Source organism: Mus musculus, chromosome 8, assembly GCF_000001635.26.
Source record: "Mus musculus strain C57BL/6J chromosome 8, GRCm38.p6 C57BL/6J".
In the NCBI taxonomy this organism is placed as follows: Eukaryota; Metazoa; Chordata; class Mammalia; order Rodentia; family Muridae; genus Mus; species Mus musculus.
This window is the reverse complement of record NC_000074.6, coordinates 93,300,268-93,313,035: the sequence shown is the minus strand read 5'-3', so window position 1 is coordinate 93,313,035 and position 12,768 is coordinate 93,300,268. Positions and strand designations below refer to the sequence as shown.

The 12,768-nt window shown below is 40.2% G+C and overlaps 1 protein-coding gene across 1 annotated transcript in view; it reads left to right on the top strand.

Annotated features, from left to right (window-relative positions):
• The window catches only part of Ces1g (carboxylesterase 1G), a 34,841-nt gene extending 24,174 nt beyond the window's left edge, over positions 1–10,667 (top strand). Inside the window, exons 12-14 of the mRNA NM_021456.4 lie at positions 6,053–6,184; positions 7,147–7,219; positions 9,948–10,667. Of these exons, the coding sequence (NP_067431.2) occupies positions 6,053–6,184; positions 7,147–7,219; positions 9,948–10,131 (389 nt within the window). The 3' untranslated portion in view covers positions 10,132–10,667. The remainder of the gene's footprint in view (positions 1–6,052; positions 6,185–7,146; positions 7,220–9,947) is intronic.
• Positions 10,668–12,768: the final 2,101 nt, after the last annotated feature.

The following is a 12,768-nucleotide window of genomic DNA, read 5'->3' as shown; positions in this document are numbered from 1 at the left end:
TTCTGGGTGTATGCCCAGGAGTGGTATAGCTGGGTCTTTTGGTAGAACTATTTCCAGTTTTCTGAGGTACTGCCAGACTGATTTCCAAAGTGGCTAAACCACTTTTTTTTTCAATTTCCACTAGGAATGGAGGAGAGTTCCTCTTTCACCACATCCTCACCAGCATCTGCTGTATCCTGAGTTTTTTTTTTTTTTTTTTTTTTTTTATCTTAGCCATTCTGATTGGTGTGAGGTGTAGTCTCAGGGTTGTTTTGATTTGCATTTCCTTGGTGATTAAGGATGTTGAACATTTCTTTAGGTGCTTCTCAGCCATTCAAGATTCCTTAGTTGAGAAGTCTTTGTTTAGCTCTGTACCCCATTTTTAAAAGCGTTATTTGGCTTTCTGAAGTCTAACTTCTTGAGTTCTTTGTATATTTTGGATATTAGTCCTTTATTGGATGTAGGGTTGGTAAAGATCTTTTCCCAATCTGTAGGTTGCCATTTTGTCCTTTGCCTTACAGAAGCTTTATAGTTTCATGAGGTCCCATTTGTCATCCTTGACAAATGGCTCAGTCTGAGATTACTGATCATAGAGTCTGAGTCATTGGTGGTCTGTTCAGGAAAATTTCCCCTGTGCTAATGTGTGCTCTTTCCCACTTTCTCTTTGACTAGATTCAGTGTATCTGGTTTTATGTGGAGGTTCGTGATCCACTTGGACTTGAGCTTTATACAAGGAGATAAAAACGGATCAGTTTGGATTCCTCTAAATGCAGTCTGCCAGTTAGACCAGCACCATTTGTTGAAAATGCTGTCTTTTTCCCCCTCTGTATGGTTTTGTCTTCTTTGTCAAAAATCAAGTGACCATAAGTGTTGGGTTTATTTCAGCATCTTCAATTCTATTTCATTGATCTACTGCCTGTCTCTGTACCAGTACCATGCAGGTTTTATCACTATTGCTCTGTAGTACAGCTTGTGGTCAGGGGTGGTGATTCCCCTAGAAGTTCTTTTAGTGTTGAGAATTGTTTTTACTACCCTGAGTTTTTAGTTATTCCAGATGAAGTTGAGATTTTCTCTTTTTATCTCTGTAAAGAATTCAGTTGGAATTTTGGTGGGGATTGCATTGAGACTATAGATTGCTTTCAGTAAGATGGCCATTTTTCTTAATGCTAATTCTACCAATCCATGATGAGTATGGGAGGTCTTTCCATTTTCTGAGGTCTTCTTCAATTTTTTTCCTTCAGAGACTTGAAGTTCTTGTCATACAGATTTTTTAGAGTTATGACAAAGATACTTTAGATTATTTGTGACTATTATAAAGGGTGTTGTTTCCTTAATTTATTTCTCAGCCCATTTATCTTTTGTATAAAGGAAGTCTATTGATTTGTTTGAGTTAATTTTATATTCAGCCACTTTGCTGAAGTTGTTTTTAGATGGAGGAGTTCTCTGGTAGAATATTTGGGGTCACTTATGTATACAATCATATGATCTGCAAGTAGGGATACCTTGACTTTTTCCTTTCTGATTTTCTGTCACTTTGACCTCTTTTTGCTGTCTTATTACACTAGCTAGAATTTCCAGTACCATATTGAATAAATAGGGAGAGTGGGCAGCTTTGTCTTGTTTCTGATTTTAGTGGGATTGCTTCAAGTTTCTCTCCATTTAATTTGATGTTGGTTGTTGGATTGTTGTATATTGCTTTTATTATGTTTAGGTATGTGCCTTGAATTCCTGATCTTTCTAAGACTTTTAACGTGAAGGGTTGCTGTATTTTGGCAAAGGCTTTTTCAGCATCTAATAAGTTGATCATGTGATTTTTTTCTTTGAGTTTGTTTATATAGTGGATTACGTTGATAGATTTCCATATTTTGAACCATCCCTGCATCCCTAAGATGAAGCCTACTTGATTGTGGCAAATAATGGTTTTGGTGTGTTCTTGGATTCAGTTTATGAGAATTGTATTTAGTATTTTTGCATCTATATTCATAAGTGAGATTGGTCTCAAGTTCTTTGTATGGTTTATGTCCAGTGTAACTGGGGCTTCATAGGATGGATTAGGTAGTCATCCTTCTCTTTCTATTTTGTGGATTAGCTTGAGAAGTATTGGTTTTTAGGTCTTCTTTGACGGTCTGATAACATTTTGCAATAAAACCATTTGACTGGGGGCTTTTTTTGGTTGAGAGACTTTTAATGACTGCTTCTATTTTCTTAGGGGTTATGGGACTGTTTAGATAGTTTATCTGGTCCTGATTTAACTTTGGTACCTTCTGTCTGTCTAGAAAATAATCCATTTCATCTAGATTTTCGAACTTTTTGAGTATAGACTTTTGTAGTAGGATCTGACTTTTTTTTTTTAAATTTCCTCCATTTCTGTTGTTATGTATCCCTTTTCATTTCTGATTTTGTTAATTTGGATACTGACTCTGGTCCCTTTAGTTAGTTTGTCTAAGGGTTTATCTATCTTGTTGATTTTCTCAAAGAACCAGCTTTTGGTTTTCTTGATTCTTTGTACAGTTCTTTTTGTTTCTAATTGGTTGATTTCTGCCCTGAGTTTAATTATTTCCTGCCATCTACAAGAGGTTGTGTGTGTTTTCTTCTTTTTGTTCTAGGCCTTTCATATTTAATTTGCTAGTGTAGGATCTCTCCAATTTCTTTATAAAGGCACTCAGTGCTATGAATTTTCCTCTTAGCACTGCTTTCATTGTGCCCCATAAGTTTGAGTATGCTGTGCCTTCATTTTTGTTAAATTCTAGAAAGTATTTAGTTTCTCTCTGTGTCTCTCTCTCTGTCTCTGTCTGTCTGTCTGTCTGTCTCTCTCTCTCCTCCTTTCCTTTCCCCTTTCCTTTCCCCTTTCCTTTCCCCTTTCCTTTTTCCTTTCCTTTCCTTTCCTTTCCTTTCCTTTCCTTTCCTTTCCTTTCCTTTCCTTTCCCTTTCCCTTTCCTTTTTTCCCTTTCCCTTTTTCCCTTTCCCTTTTTCCCTTTCCCTTTTTCCCTTTCCCTTTTTCCCTTTCCCTTTTTCCCTTTCCCTTTTTCCCTTTCCCTTTTTCCCTTTCCCTTTTTCCCTTTCCCTTTTTCCCTTTCCCTTTTTCCCCTTCTTCCCCTTCCCCTTCCTTCCCCTTCCCCTTCCTTCCCCTTCCTCCTTTCCCTTCCTTTCCCTTCCTTTCTTCCTTCCTTTCTTCTTCCTTTTTCCCTTTCCCTTTTTCCCTTTCCCTTTTTCCCCTTCTTCCCCTTCCCCTTCCTTCCCCTTCCCCTTTCCTTCCCCTTCCCCTTCCCCTTCCCCTTCCCCTTCCCCTTCCCCTTCCCCTTCCCCCTCTCCTTTCTCCTCTCCTCTCCTCTCCTCTCCTCTCCTCTCCTTTCTCCTTTCTCCTTTCTCCTTTCTCCTTTCTCCTTTCTCCTTTCTCTTTCTCCTTTCTCCTTTCTCCTTTCTCCTTTCTCCTTTCTCCTTTCTCCTTTCTCCTTTCTCCTTTCTCCTTTCTCCTTTCTCTTCTCCTTTCTCCTTTCTCCTCCTTTCTCCTTTCTCCTCCTTTCTCCTTTCTCCTTTCTCCTTTCTTTCTCCTTTCTCCTTTCTCCTTTCCTTCCCTTCCCTTCCTTTCCTTCCTTCTTTCTTTCTTCCTTCCTTCTCTCTCTTTCATTCTTTCTCTCTTTCTCTTTCTCTTTCTCTTTCTCTTTCTTTCTTTCTTTCTTTCTTTCTTTCTTTCTTTCTTTCTCTCTTTCTCTCCCTCCCTCCCTCCCTCCCTCCCTCCCTCCCTCCCTTCCTTCCTTCCTTCCTTCCTTCCTTCCTTCCTTCCTTCCCTGACCAGGTTATCATTGAATAGAGAGTTATTCAGTTTCCATTAGTATGTGGACTTTCTGTTTTTTTGTTGTTATTGAATACTAGCTTTAGTCTGTGGTGAGCTAACAGAATGCATGGGATTATTTCAATCTCCTTGTATCTTTTGAGGCTTGTTTTGTTTCTGATTATGTGGTCAGTTTTGGAGAAGGTACCATGAGGTGCTGAGATGAGGGTATATTCTTTTGTTTTAGGGTGAAATGTTCTGTAAATATCTGTTAAATCCATGTGGTTCAGAACTTCTGTTAATTTTACTGTGTCTCTTTCTAGTTTCTGTTTGGATGACCTGTCCATTGGTGAGAGTGGGGTGTTGAAGTCTCCCACTATTATTGTGTGAATTTCAATAACTGTTTTGAGCTTTAGTAACATTTCTTTTACAAATGTGGGTACCCTTGAATTTGTGACATTGATGTTCAGAATTGACACTTCATCTTGGTGGATTTTTCCTTTGATGAATATATGTCTTTCCCTATCTCTGTTAATAGTTTTTGGTTGAAAGACTATTTTGTTGGATATTAGAATGGCTACTCCAGCTTGTTTCTTGGGAACATTTTCTTGGAAATAATTTTTCTACCTTTTTTTGTCTAACATAATGTCTGTCTTTGTGTTTCCTGTACGCAGCAAACTTCTGGGTCTTATTTATGTATCCAGTCTGTTAGCCTATGCCTTTTTATTGGGGTATTGAGTCCATTGATTTTGAGAGCTATTAAACATCAATGATTGTTGGTTCCTGTTATTTTCGTTTTTAGAGGTGGTGCTATGTTTGTGTGGTGGTTCTCTTCTCTTGGGTTTGTTGCGAGATAATTACTTTCTTAGTTTTCCTTGGGTGTAGTTTGCCTCATTGTGTTGGAGTTTTCCTTGTATTATCATATGTAGGGCCGATTAGTGGAAAGATATTGTTTAAATTTGGTTTTGTCATGTAATATCTTGGTTTCTCCATTTATGATGATTGAGAGTTTTGCTGGGTATAGTATCCTGGGCTGGCATTTGTGTTCTCTTAGGGTCTGCATGACATCTGTTCAAGATCTTCTGGTTTTTAGAGTCTCTGTTGAGAAATCTGGTGTAAGTCTGATAGGGCTACCTTTATATGTTACTTGTCCTTTTCCCCTTATTGCTTTTAATATTCTTTCTTTGTTCTGTGTATTTAGTGTTTTGATTATTATGTGATGGGAGGAATTTCTTTTCTGGTCCAGTCTATTTGGTGTACTTTAGCCTTCTTGTAAATCTATGACTATTTCTTTCTTTAGGTTGGGGAAGTTTTCTTCTATGATTTTGTTGATGTTTTCTGGTCCTTTGAATTGGGAATCTTTACTCTCTTCTACTCCTATTACTCTTAGGTTTGGTCTTTTCATTGTGTTCTAAATTTCCTGGATGTTTTGGGTTAGGAGCTTTTTGCATTTTGCATTTTCTTTTATTGTTGTGTCAATACCTTCCATGGTATCTTCTATGACAGATTCCCTCTCCTCCGTCTCTTGTATTCTGTTGGTGGTGCTTGTGTCTGTTGGTTTTTCATCTCCAGGGTTGCCTCCCTTTGTGATTGTCTTTAGATCCTGGACATTTTTGTTCAATTCCTTTACCTATTTGATTGTGTTTTTCATATATATATTTTTAAGGAATTTATGTGTTTCTCTTAAAGGGCTGCTACCTATTTACCTGTGTTCTTCTGTATTTCTTTAAGGGAGCTATTTATGTCCTCCTTAAGGTCCTTTATCATCCTTATGAGATAGGATTTTAGGTCAGAATCCTGCTGTTCAGGTATGTTAAGTTATCTAGGGATGGCTGTAGTGGGAGAACTGGGTTGTGATGGTATCACTTGGCATTGGTTTCTGTTGCTTATGTTCTTGTGCTTGCCCTTTGCCATCTGACTATCTCTCCTGTTAACTGGCCTTGTTGTCCCTGACTGGAGCCTGTCCCTCCTGTGAGCCTGATTATGATTGGCTTCCTTGAGTCAGGCTGTCCCTGAGTGTGGGAGGCGGTCTGGTGCTCCTGATCTGCAAGCCTGGTTATGACAGACCTCCTGAAAGTCAAGCTATTTCTAGGTATGGGCATGGGGGGCGGGGCATGCTAGATCATGTGATCTGCCCCCTGGTGCAGTTATGGAATGGAAGGTTGTTGGCCATAGCTTTATTAAAACTGTGTTTATCTCTTCTGCAGATGAAGAATATAATCAAGTGCAGGACCTAAGACTGTGACACCACCCAGGTGTGTGTCTAGTAATGTAACTGTACATGAATCCTTGTCTCCACAGATGCTGGAGCCCCAACCTACATGTATGAATATCAGTATCGCCCAAGTTTTGTATCAGACGATAGACCCCAGGAATTGTTAGGAGACCACGCTGATGAACTCTTTTCTGTATGGGGAGCCCCGTTTTTAAAAGGTAATGTCTTTTTGCTGGCTGTGTTCTTGGTGATATTAGGCCTCAGTTTGTGTCTTGCCTTGATGGCCTTGAGCGAGTTCCTCCTTTTAAACTGGCTTTCTTTATGCTTTGTGACAGGGATCAGCTATAAGACGGTTTCCAGTCTCTCTCCTTTAACACACATGATGGGATTATGTTACTGTGTCCCCAGAGATAGTCATTCTCAGAATCCTGATCTGTGACCCCAGGAGGAAAAGTGGAAGATCACCACAGGCTTTGCGTTAGGGCAAGAGTGCCAGAATTTAATTTTCCTCTCATAAGTATTACACTGTGAATGTGGTGGGGTGTGAGGAAAATTTCTAACCTTAAATAAGGTCTATCATGTTCCTACCCACCATCTGGCTGGCATATATATCCTTTCACAAAGGTCTTCAATACTTTACTTTTCAACAGTTTAGCAAACTTTGTGAATTATGTCCCTCATAGCATACCAGTGTCTCTGAGCATCTCTCTGCTGGATATCTACTCGGTATCATTCCAGTTCTGATTGTTTTCAGATTCTATGAAGAGGTATATGTGTCAGAGATAGCCCTAAGGGCAAGCAACCCTGGTGGTAAAGCTGGGGAAGTTGAGTGTTGTTGCCATTAAATTCCAGGCAGGTGAGCATGACAGAGAAAGGCAGAGAACACCTGGAATGTTCCTCTTGACTTTAAATTGTAGGCACACTCACCAAGATCTTCTTAAAAGGCAGATTTTTGAGTAAATGAGTCTGCCATAAAGGCCAAAAGTGCATTTATCCCCTTCAAATAGTAACCAGGTTTGAGTCCATTTATCTTCATAGATCAGGGTAGACAGGACACACGCCGGGTAATCCATTCACAGACAAGATGGCATTTCTTAAAGGTGCTCAGATTCAAATACAAATGCTCATTAACCACATCTTAAATTAAGTAGCTATTTTTTTAATTCCTTCTTTATCACAGAGGGTGCTTCAGAAGAAGAGATCAACCTCAGCAAGATGGTGATGAAATTCTGGGCCAACTTTGCTCGGAATGGGTAAGACAGATGGCTATGAAGGCAAAGCTGGAGGTGTGGTGCCGTGAGTCATACCCCTGAGGAAGGACTAGTTTTCTAATGTTTGAGTGATTGTCCTCCTGTCCCTCTGACTATAGCATTCTCACAATGAGAGCTGTGTTAATCCAATTTGTAGCTATGATGATATTTGTGATAGTTCAACATGTAGGAGAGAATGTGAATTTTGACCCAGACTTTGGGTTTTGCTCATTTTGCCTATTAGTTCTTGTGTTGGAACAGAACATCATGTGTGGAGCATATGGTAGGTCAAAGCTCCTTACCTTCTATCATTCATGGATGGAAGGAAAGGGCCAGGATGCTACTATAATCCTCAGTGGAAAGTCTTCCATGATCATCCTTCTTCAAGTTCTCCTTTATTACTTTTCTGCCATGTCCCAATGGCACCATCAGGAGGGGATCAAAGCTTTAACCCATGAGGATTTGGGGCAATATCAAATTCTAAATGATAACATCCTGCCCATGACCCCCAAGAAGTTCATGCCTATCACAGAAACTCATTACCACACATACCTAACTTCTCATTACTTTTTATACTGCTTTGACATCCAAGTCAAAAGAATTTCCAGACTCAGGCAAACCTTTGCTATGAAAACCCACACCAACAAAAAAAGAAGTAACAAATTCCTAAGATACAAGGAAAATAGCCAAACATTGCTGTTCTACAGGGAGGGACAGGAGAATAGCAATGAGGAACGAGACTAAAGCAGGTCCAAAATCCGTGAAAAGAATTTAAATCTTAAATTTCCTTTGGTACATCCAGGAATCTATTGACAGACATGGGCTCTGAATGCTGGGGAATGCATTCTAAAGTCTCAATGCCTATAGCCCCTGTGGCCACTAGGACTCTGTGGTAGTTTAAATAAGAATGACCCTCATAAGTTTATGTAGTTTAGTGCATAGTCACCAGGAAGTGAAGCTCTTTGTTTGGATTAGAAAAATTTGTGGGTATGGCCTTGTTAAAAGGAAGTGTAGACTCAGGGTAGACTTTGAGGTTTCAAAGGCCCTGTCAGGCCCAGTCTCTCTCTGACTGTAGGTCAGTGTAGCTATCACTCCACTACCATGCATGCTGCCATGCTCCTGCCATGACAGCAATGCACTAAGCCAATAAAAGTTTACTCCAAGTCCCAATTAAGTGCCTTATTTAATAAGAGTTTCCTTGGCCACAGTGTCTCTTAACACCACGAGTGATCAAGACAGTCATTCTGCTCATGGTCTGAATGTTTCCTAGGCCAATGTTCCAAGCCATGCCAAATTATGACTTACTAAGGTCTCCCTCAAAAGGTCGCTTTACTCTCATAGCTTCTTGCATTATGCTGTTAGGGTTGCTACTTGAGACATCAAACTTTTGACACACTTGATGATCGCCCATGCTTTCACTTGAAAACCAAATAGCAACCTTGATGGCCCCATGGGCCTTGCATTTTGCTTGCCTGCAAAATCAGTGCAATGCGATGACGTCAAGATCTAACTATAGTTTGAGGTAGAGTTAGGGCCCATGGACCATCAACGTAAATCCTCCAAGAACCTGAACATAGGGAAACAAATCCCAGAAAATTGATTCTTTACACCATACTGTAGATGAAGGACAGTTAATGCTAATATCTCAAGAAATGTCTTTGAAGCAAGTGATACCCTCGTGATGGGCCATCTCGCAGATCCCGAGACATCCTTAGGAATATGTCCTCCTTTCATCTGTTCAGAAGACTTGGGTCTTTATTGGCCCGATTCTTAATTTTGAAATACAGAATCATTAAGTTCTTTATGCTGTAATTTTTCCCTTTAATTTCACTGTAAATCTAATTGAAACCAACAAAAAGTACCTTTACATTGCCTGAAAGCTGTGATGCTTTTGAACAAGCCCATTAGTTATGCAGTCTGACACTGCTATCAATCTATCAAGAAAGGTCAGGGAATGGACAACTGTAGACATAATGGAACACTAATTATCTCTATTCAAGTTCCACACAGAGGCTTCATTGCCCTCTGAAATGTCACAAGCTTGGCTTCATTGACTTCTTTCATTTTAGAACCCACTAGAATCTAGAATATCCTACTCACCTATTCTAAGTTTGCAGCAGCATGCTCTCCAAACTTCCAATTTCCTTCACAAACCAATTAAAAATTATTACAAACTACAATACCAGCTTAACCATAGAGTGACCCCTTTCTCAGAAGCAATTTTAGATGTTAGCTTTCAAAGACTGACAAAATGCCCAAAGTCCACTCACTTAAATGAAGGTTGTATTCTAGCTCTGAGTTTCACTTGGACTTTTAATTTGAGGCTTGTGATGAGGCAGAGCAGCATGCAGTCAGGAAGCTATGACAGGAAGGAGTGGGACCCCCAGCACTACTCAAGGTCGCCAGCATTTGCTTCTTCTAACTACACTCCACCCTTTATTCCACTAGCTTCTAGCTCAATACCAGCCTGTAACACGTGAGGATTTGCAGAGAATGCAAGATGTATATCATAACAAACTTAAAAAAGAAAGAAAGAAAGAAAGAAAGAAAGAAAGAAAGAAAGAAAGAAAGAAAGAAAGAAAGGAAGGAAGAAAGAAAGAAAGAAACAAACCCGTGTGCCAGGATTTAGACACCTGTCCATTTGATCTGTGGAAGGTTACAGGCTTCTTGGCAGAGATAAGCCTGGGCATCTTTGTACATCTTGGTGAATTTCTTTTTATTCTGTTTACAGGAACCCTAATGGTGAAGGGCTGCCTCATTGGCCAGAATATGACCAGAAGGAAGGATACCTTCAGATTGGAGTCCCAGCACAGGCAGCCCATAGGCTGAAAGACAAGGAAGTGGACTTTTGGACTGAGCTCAGAGCCAAGGAAACAGCAGAGAGGTCATCCCATAGGGAACATGTTGAACTGTGATCAGGAGGCCCAGTCATGTTTGAGAGTCTGGAGCTAAGAAAAGGGTGACTTTTTGTCAGATATTGTTTCCAAAATCAATCGTCTGACACCAGTGGGACACAATAGGGAGAAACATTTGATTTTATGCTTTCAAATTTTTGGTTTTTGTTATTTGGTTACCTGTGTAGTCCTGGCTTTCCTGGAACTCACTCTGTAGACCAGGCTAGGATTGAAATCAGAGACCCACCTGCCTCTGCCTCCCAAGTTCTGGGATTAAAGACATGTGACACAACTGACTGGCCATATGCTTTCAATTTTTAATGACATCACAAATACATTCCCTTAGAAATCAAACCAGAGTCTCTGTCTTTGGCTCAAAATGGATCTATATACATTAGTGTACTAATAATGTTTTTGTACACTGTATAAAGTTTACCCTTGTGTTATTCAAATGCTCATTTCTCTTCTTTTGTGTCTTGTTTCATTCTGAACATGGCATTGTAATGCTTATATAAAGTATCTCCTGTCTCACATCTGTGTAAACATTTCTTGCCACTTATTCACTGCCTTGTCAATAAATGCTGACCAGTGGCTGAGCAGAATAGGGAATAGGGCAGGACATCTGCCAATGAGAAAAGGAGAGGGGAGAGGAGGAGGAGGAGGAAGAGGAGAGGAGGGGGAGATTCATATATCAGGGGCAGGATGGAGAAATTAGAGCCACCAAGAAGGGATCTGAGCAGCCACATCAATAATAATATGCAAGTATCAACCGGGTGAGAGGCAGCTGGATTAGCATAGAAAGTAAAGGTAGATCATTAAATTACTCAGCTATTGAGGCAAACTTTTAAATAAATATTGGTTTACCAGTGTGATTATTGGGGATTAACATAAAGAAATATAGCCGCTGGCTTAATTCACTGCTTACATTTATATTAAGAATAATTCATTTATACATTAGAGAAGGGAGCATGGAGAGAGATTCAACATCATGAGATGCCACCTCCACAGGAGGTGGATAGATGATTGACTGACCCAATGTCTATGCTCTCCCAAGCACACTGTGGCAGAGGGGAGATGGTTTTTTGCTACTTTTTCCTGGGTCCCATGACAGATTTGGGGCCCATAAAGTAGTAATGGAGGCAAAGGAAGACTGAAAGACAGCAGGGCAAATTACTAGACCCTTTATATTCACAGACTTATATGTCTTATGGCATGGCACATTCTATTCAGAAAATAGCACCAACAGGCTACAATCTCCTCCTCTATAGACCTGAAGGTTGTGGTGCATATGATCTCTCTGAGCTGGCTCTGCTCTTACTGCAGCTGTTCTACAGAGGACATCTGTAGGTTCCACATGTGTGGACACATGGACATAAGGATGTGAGTGGTTCCACAGTCTGTGGTTATTCTGACATGGCATACATTGTCTGCTTTTCCTTTGAAATCCATGCCAAGGATTCCATGAGCCAATAATTTGCATTCTGTGTGCCTGAAGACCCAGCATCATGGATGATGCCAATGGCTGTCCCCAGACGGTAGAGCAGAGAGGCCCTTAGAGCCTAGCTGTAGAAGCTCCTTAGTGCTTAGGTCAGCAGGCAGGGAAACACACCCTCTCCCTCTCTCATGGCTTGCAAGACAGGAACTATGAAAATTCTATTCTCAAGGAAACATGTTAGATTCTTGAGGGCTATACATGGGATCTGAACAATTCCTGCAATGCCCATGAGGCTTCTTTCTCCTACAGATGAAAATTTGTGACTAATTAAGTCTTTAATCTTGTCATCTCCCATAATTATCTTGTTCCCAACATCAAATGGACTTCTGCTATCAACCTGCATGTTTCTTTATTACATTTTGCTGCTGTCTCTCACTGTAAGCAGAGCTAACAGCTCCTACCAAAAACCAAGGTCCACTTGAATGCTGTTCAGTGAGAAGTTTCCACTACCAGCTTACTTAAGCCCCCTTTAATCTCAGTCACAGGCAAAATCTCAGACTGGGAACACAGTGTAGACAACTTCTTTGCCCAAATAAAATAAAACTAGCCTCTTAGGTATTTCCAAAGTTTTACTTTTAAAACATGGCATTATTTACGGAGTTCACTCTCTAGTACTAGACAATCAGGTTACCAAAAACCAAACAACAAAGGAAAAAAGAAAGAAAGCACTAAAAATCTCATAATGCTTTAAGTAAGTTTAAAATTTGGCCATCCTCTGCCAGATGCCTTCAGAGTAACTCCACAAGCCTCGCTACACTCATCAATTTATCCAACACTTTAGTGGAGTGCACGTGATGACAGGCCTGAGATATGGGTAAGCCATGTCCCATTGCATGCTACACTTAGCTGTATTTATGACAGGGTTGGGCCATGTGGAGAACACTAACCTGAGAAGTCAAGAGACTCAGATTCTACCACCTGGCTTTGCAGACTTTTTTTGAAAAGACGGTATGAGGACGGGGCTTTTGGGAAAGTTCTACCTCATACATCCCCTTTCCAGGGCTTGCCACTATACATCACCAGTGTAGACTACATTGCCCTGTTTCTGGAATCTTCACTTGTCTCATACTGTCACATTTTGGCCACTGTGAAAGCTACCAGAACCCAAATTAAGTCACTTGAGTCCATTTGAAGCAAAAAGTAATGTCAAGAGAGTTATAAGA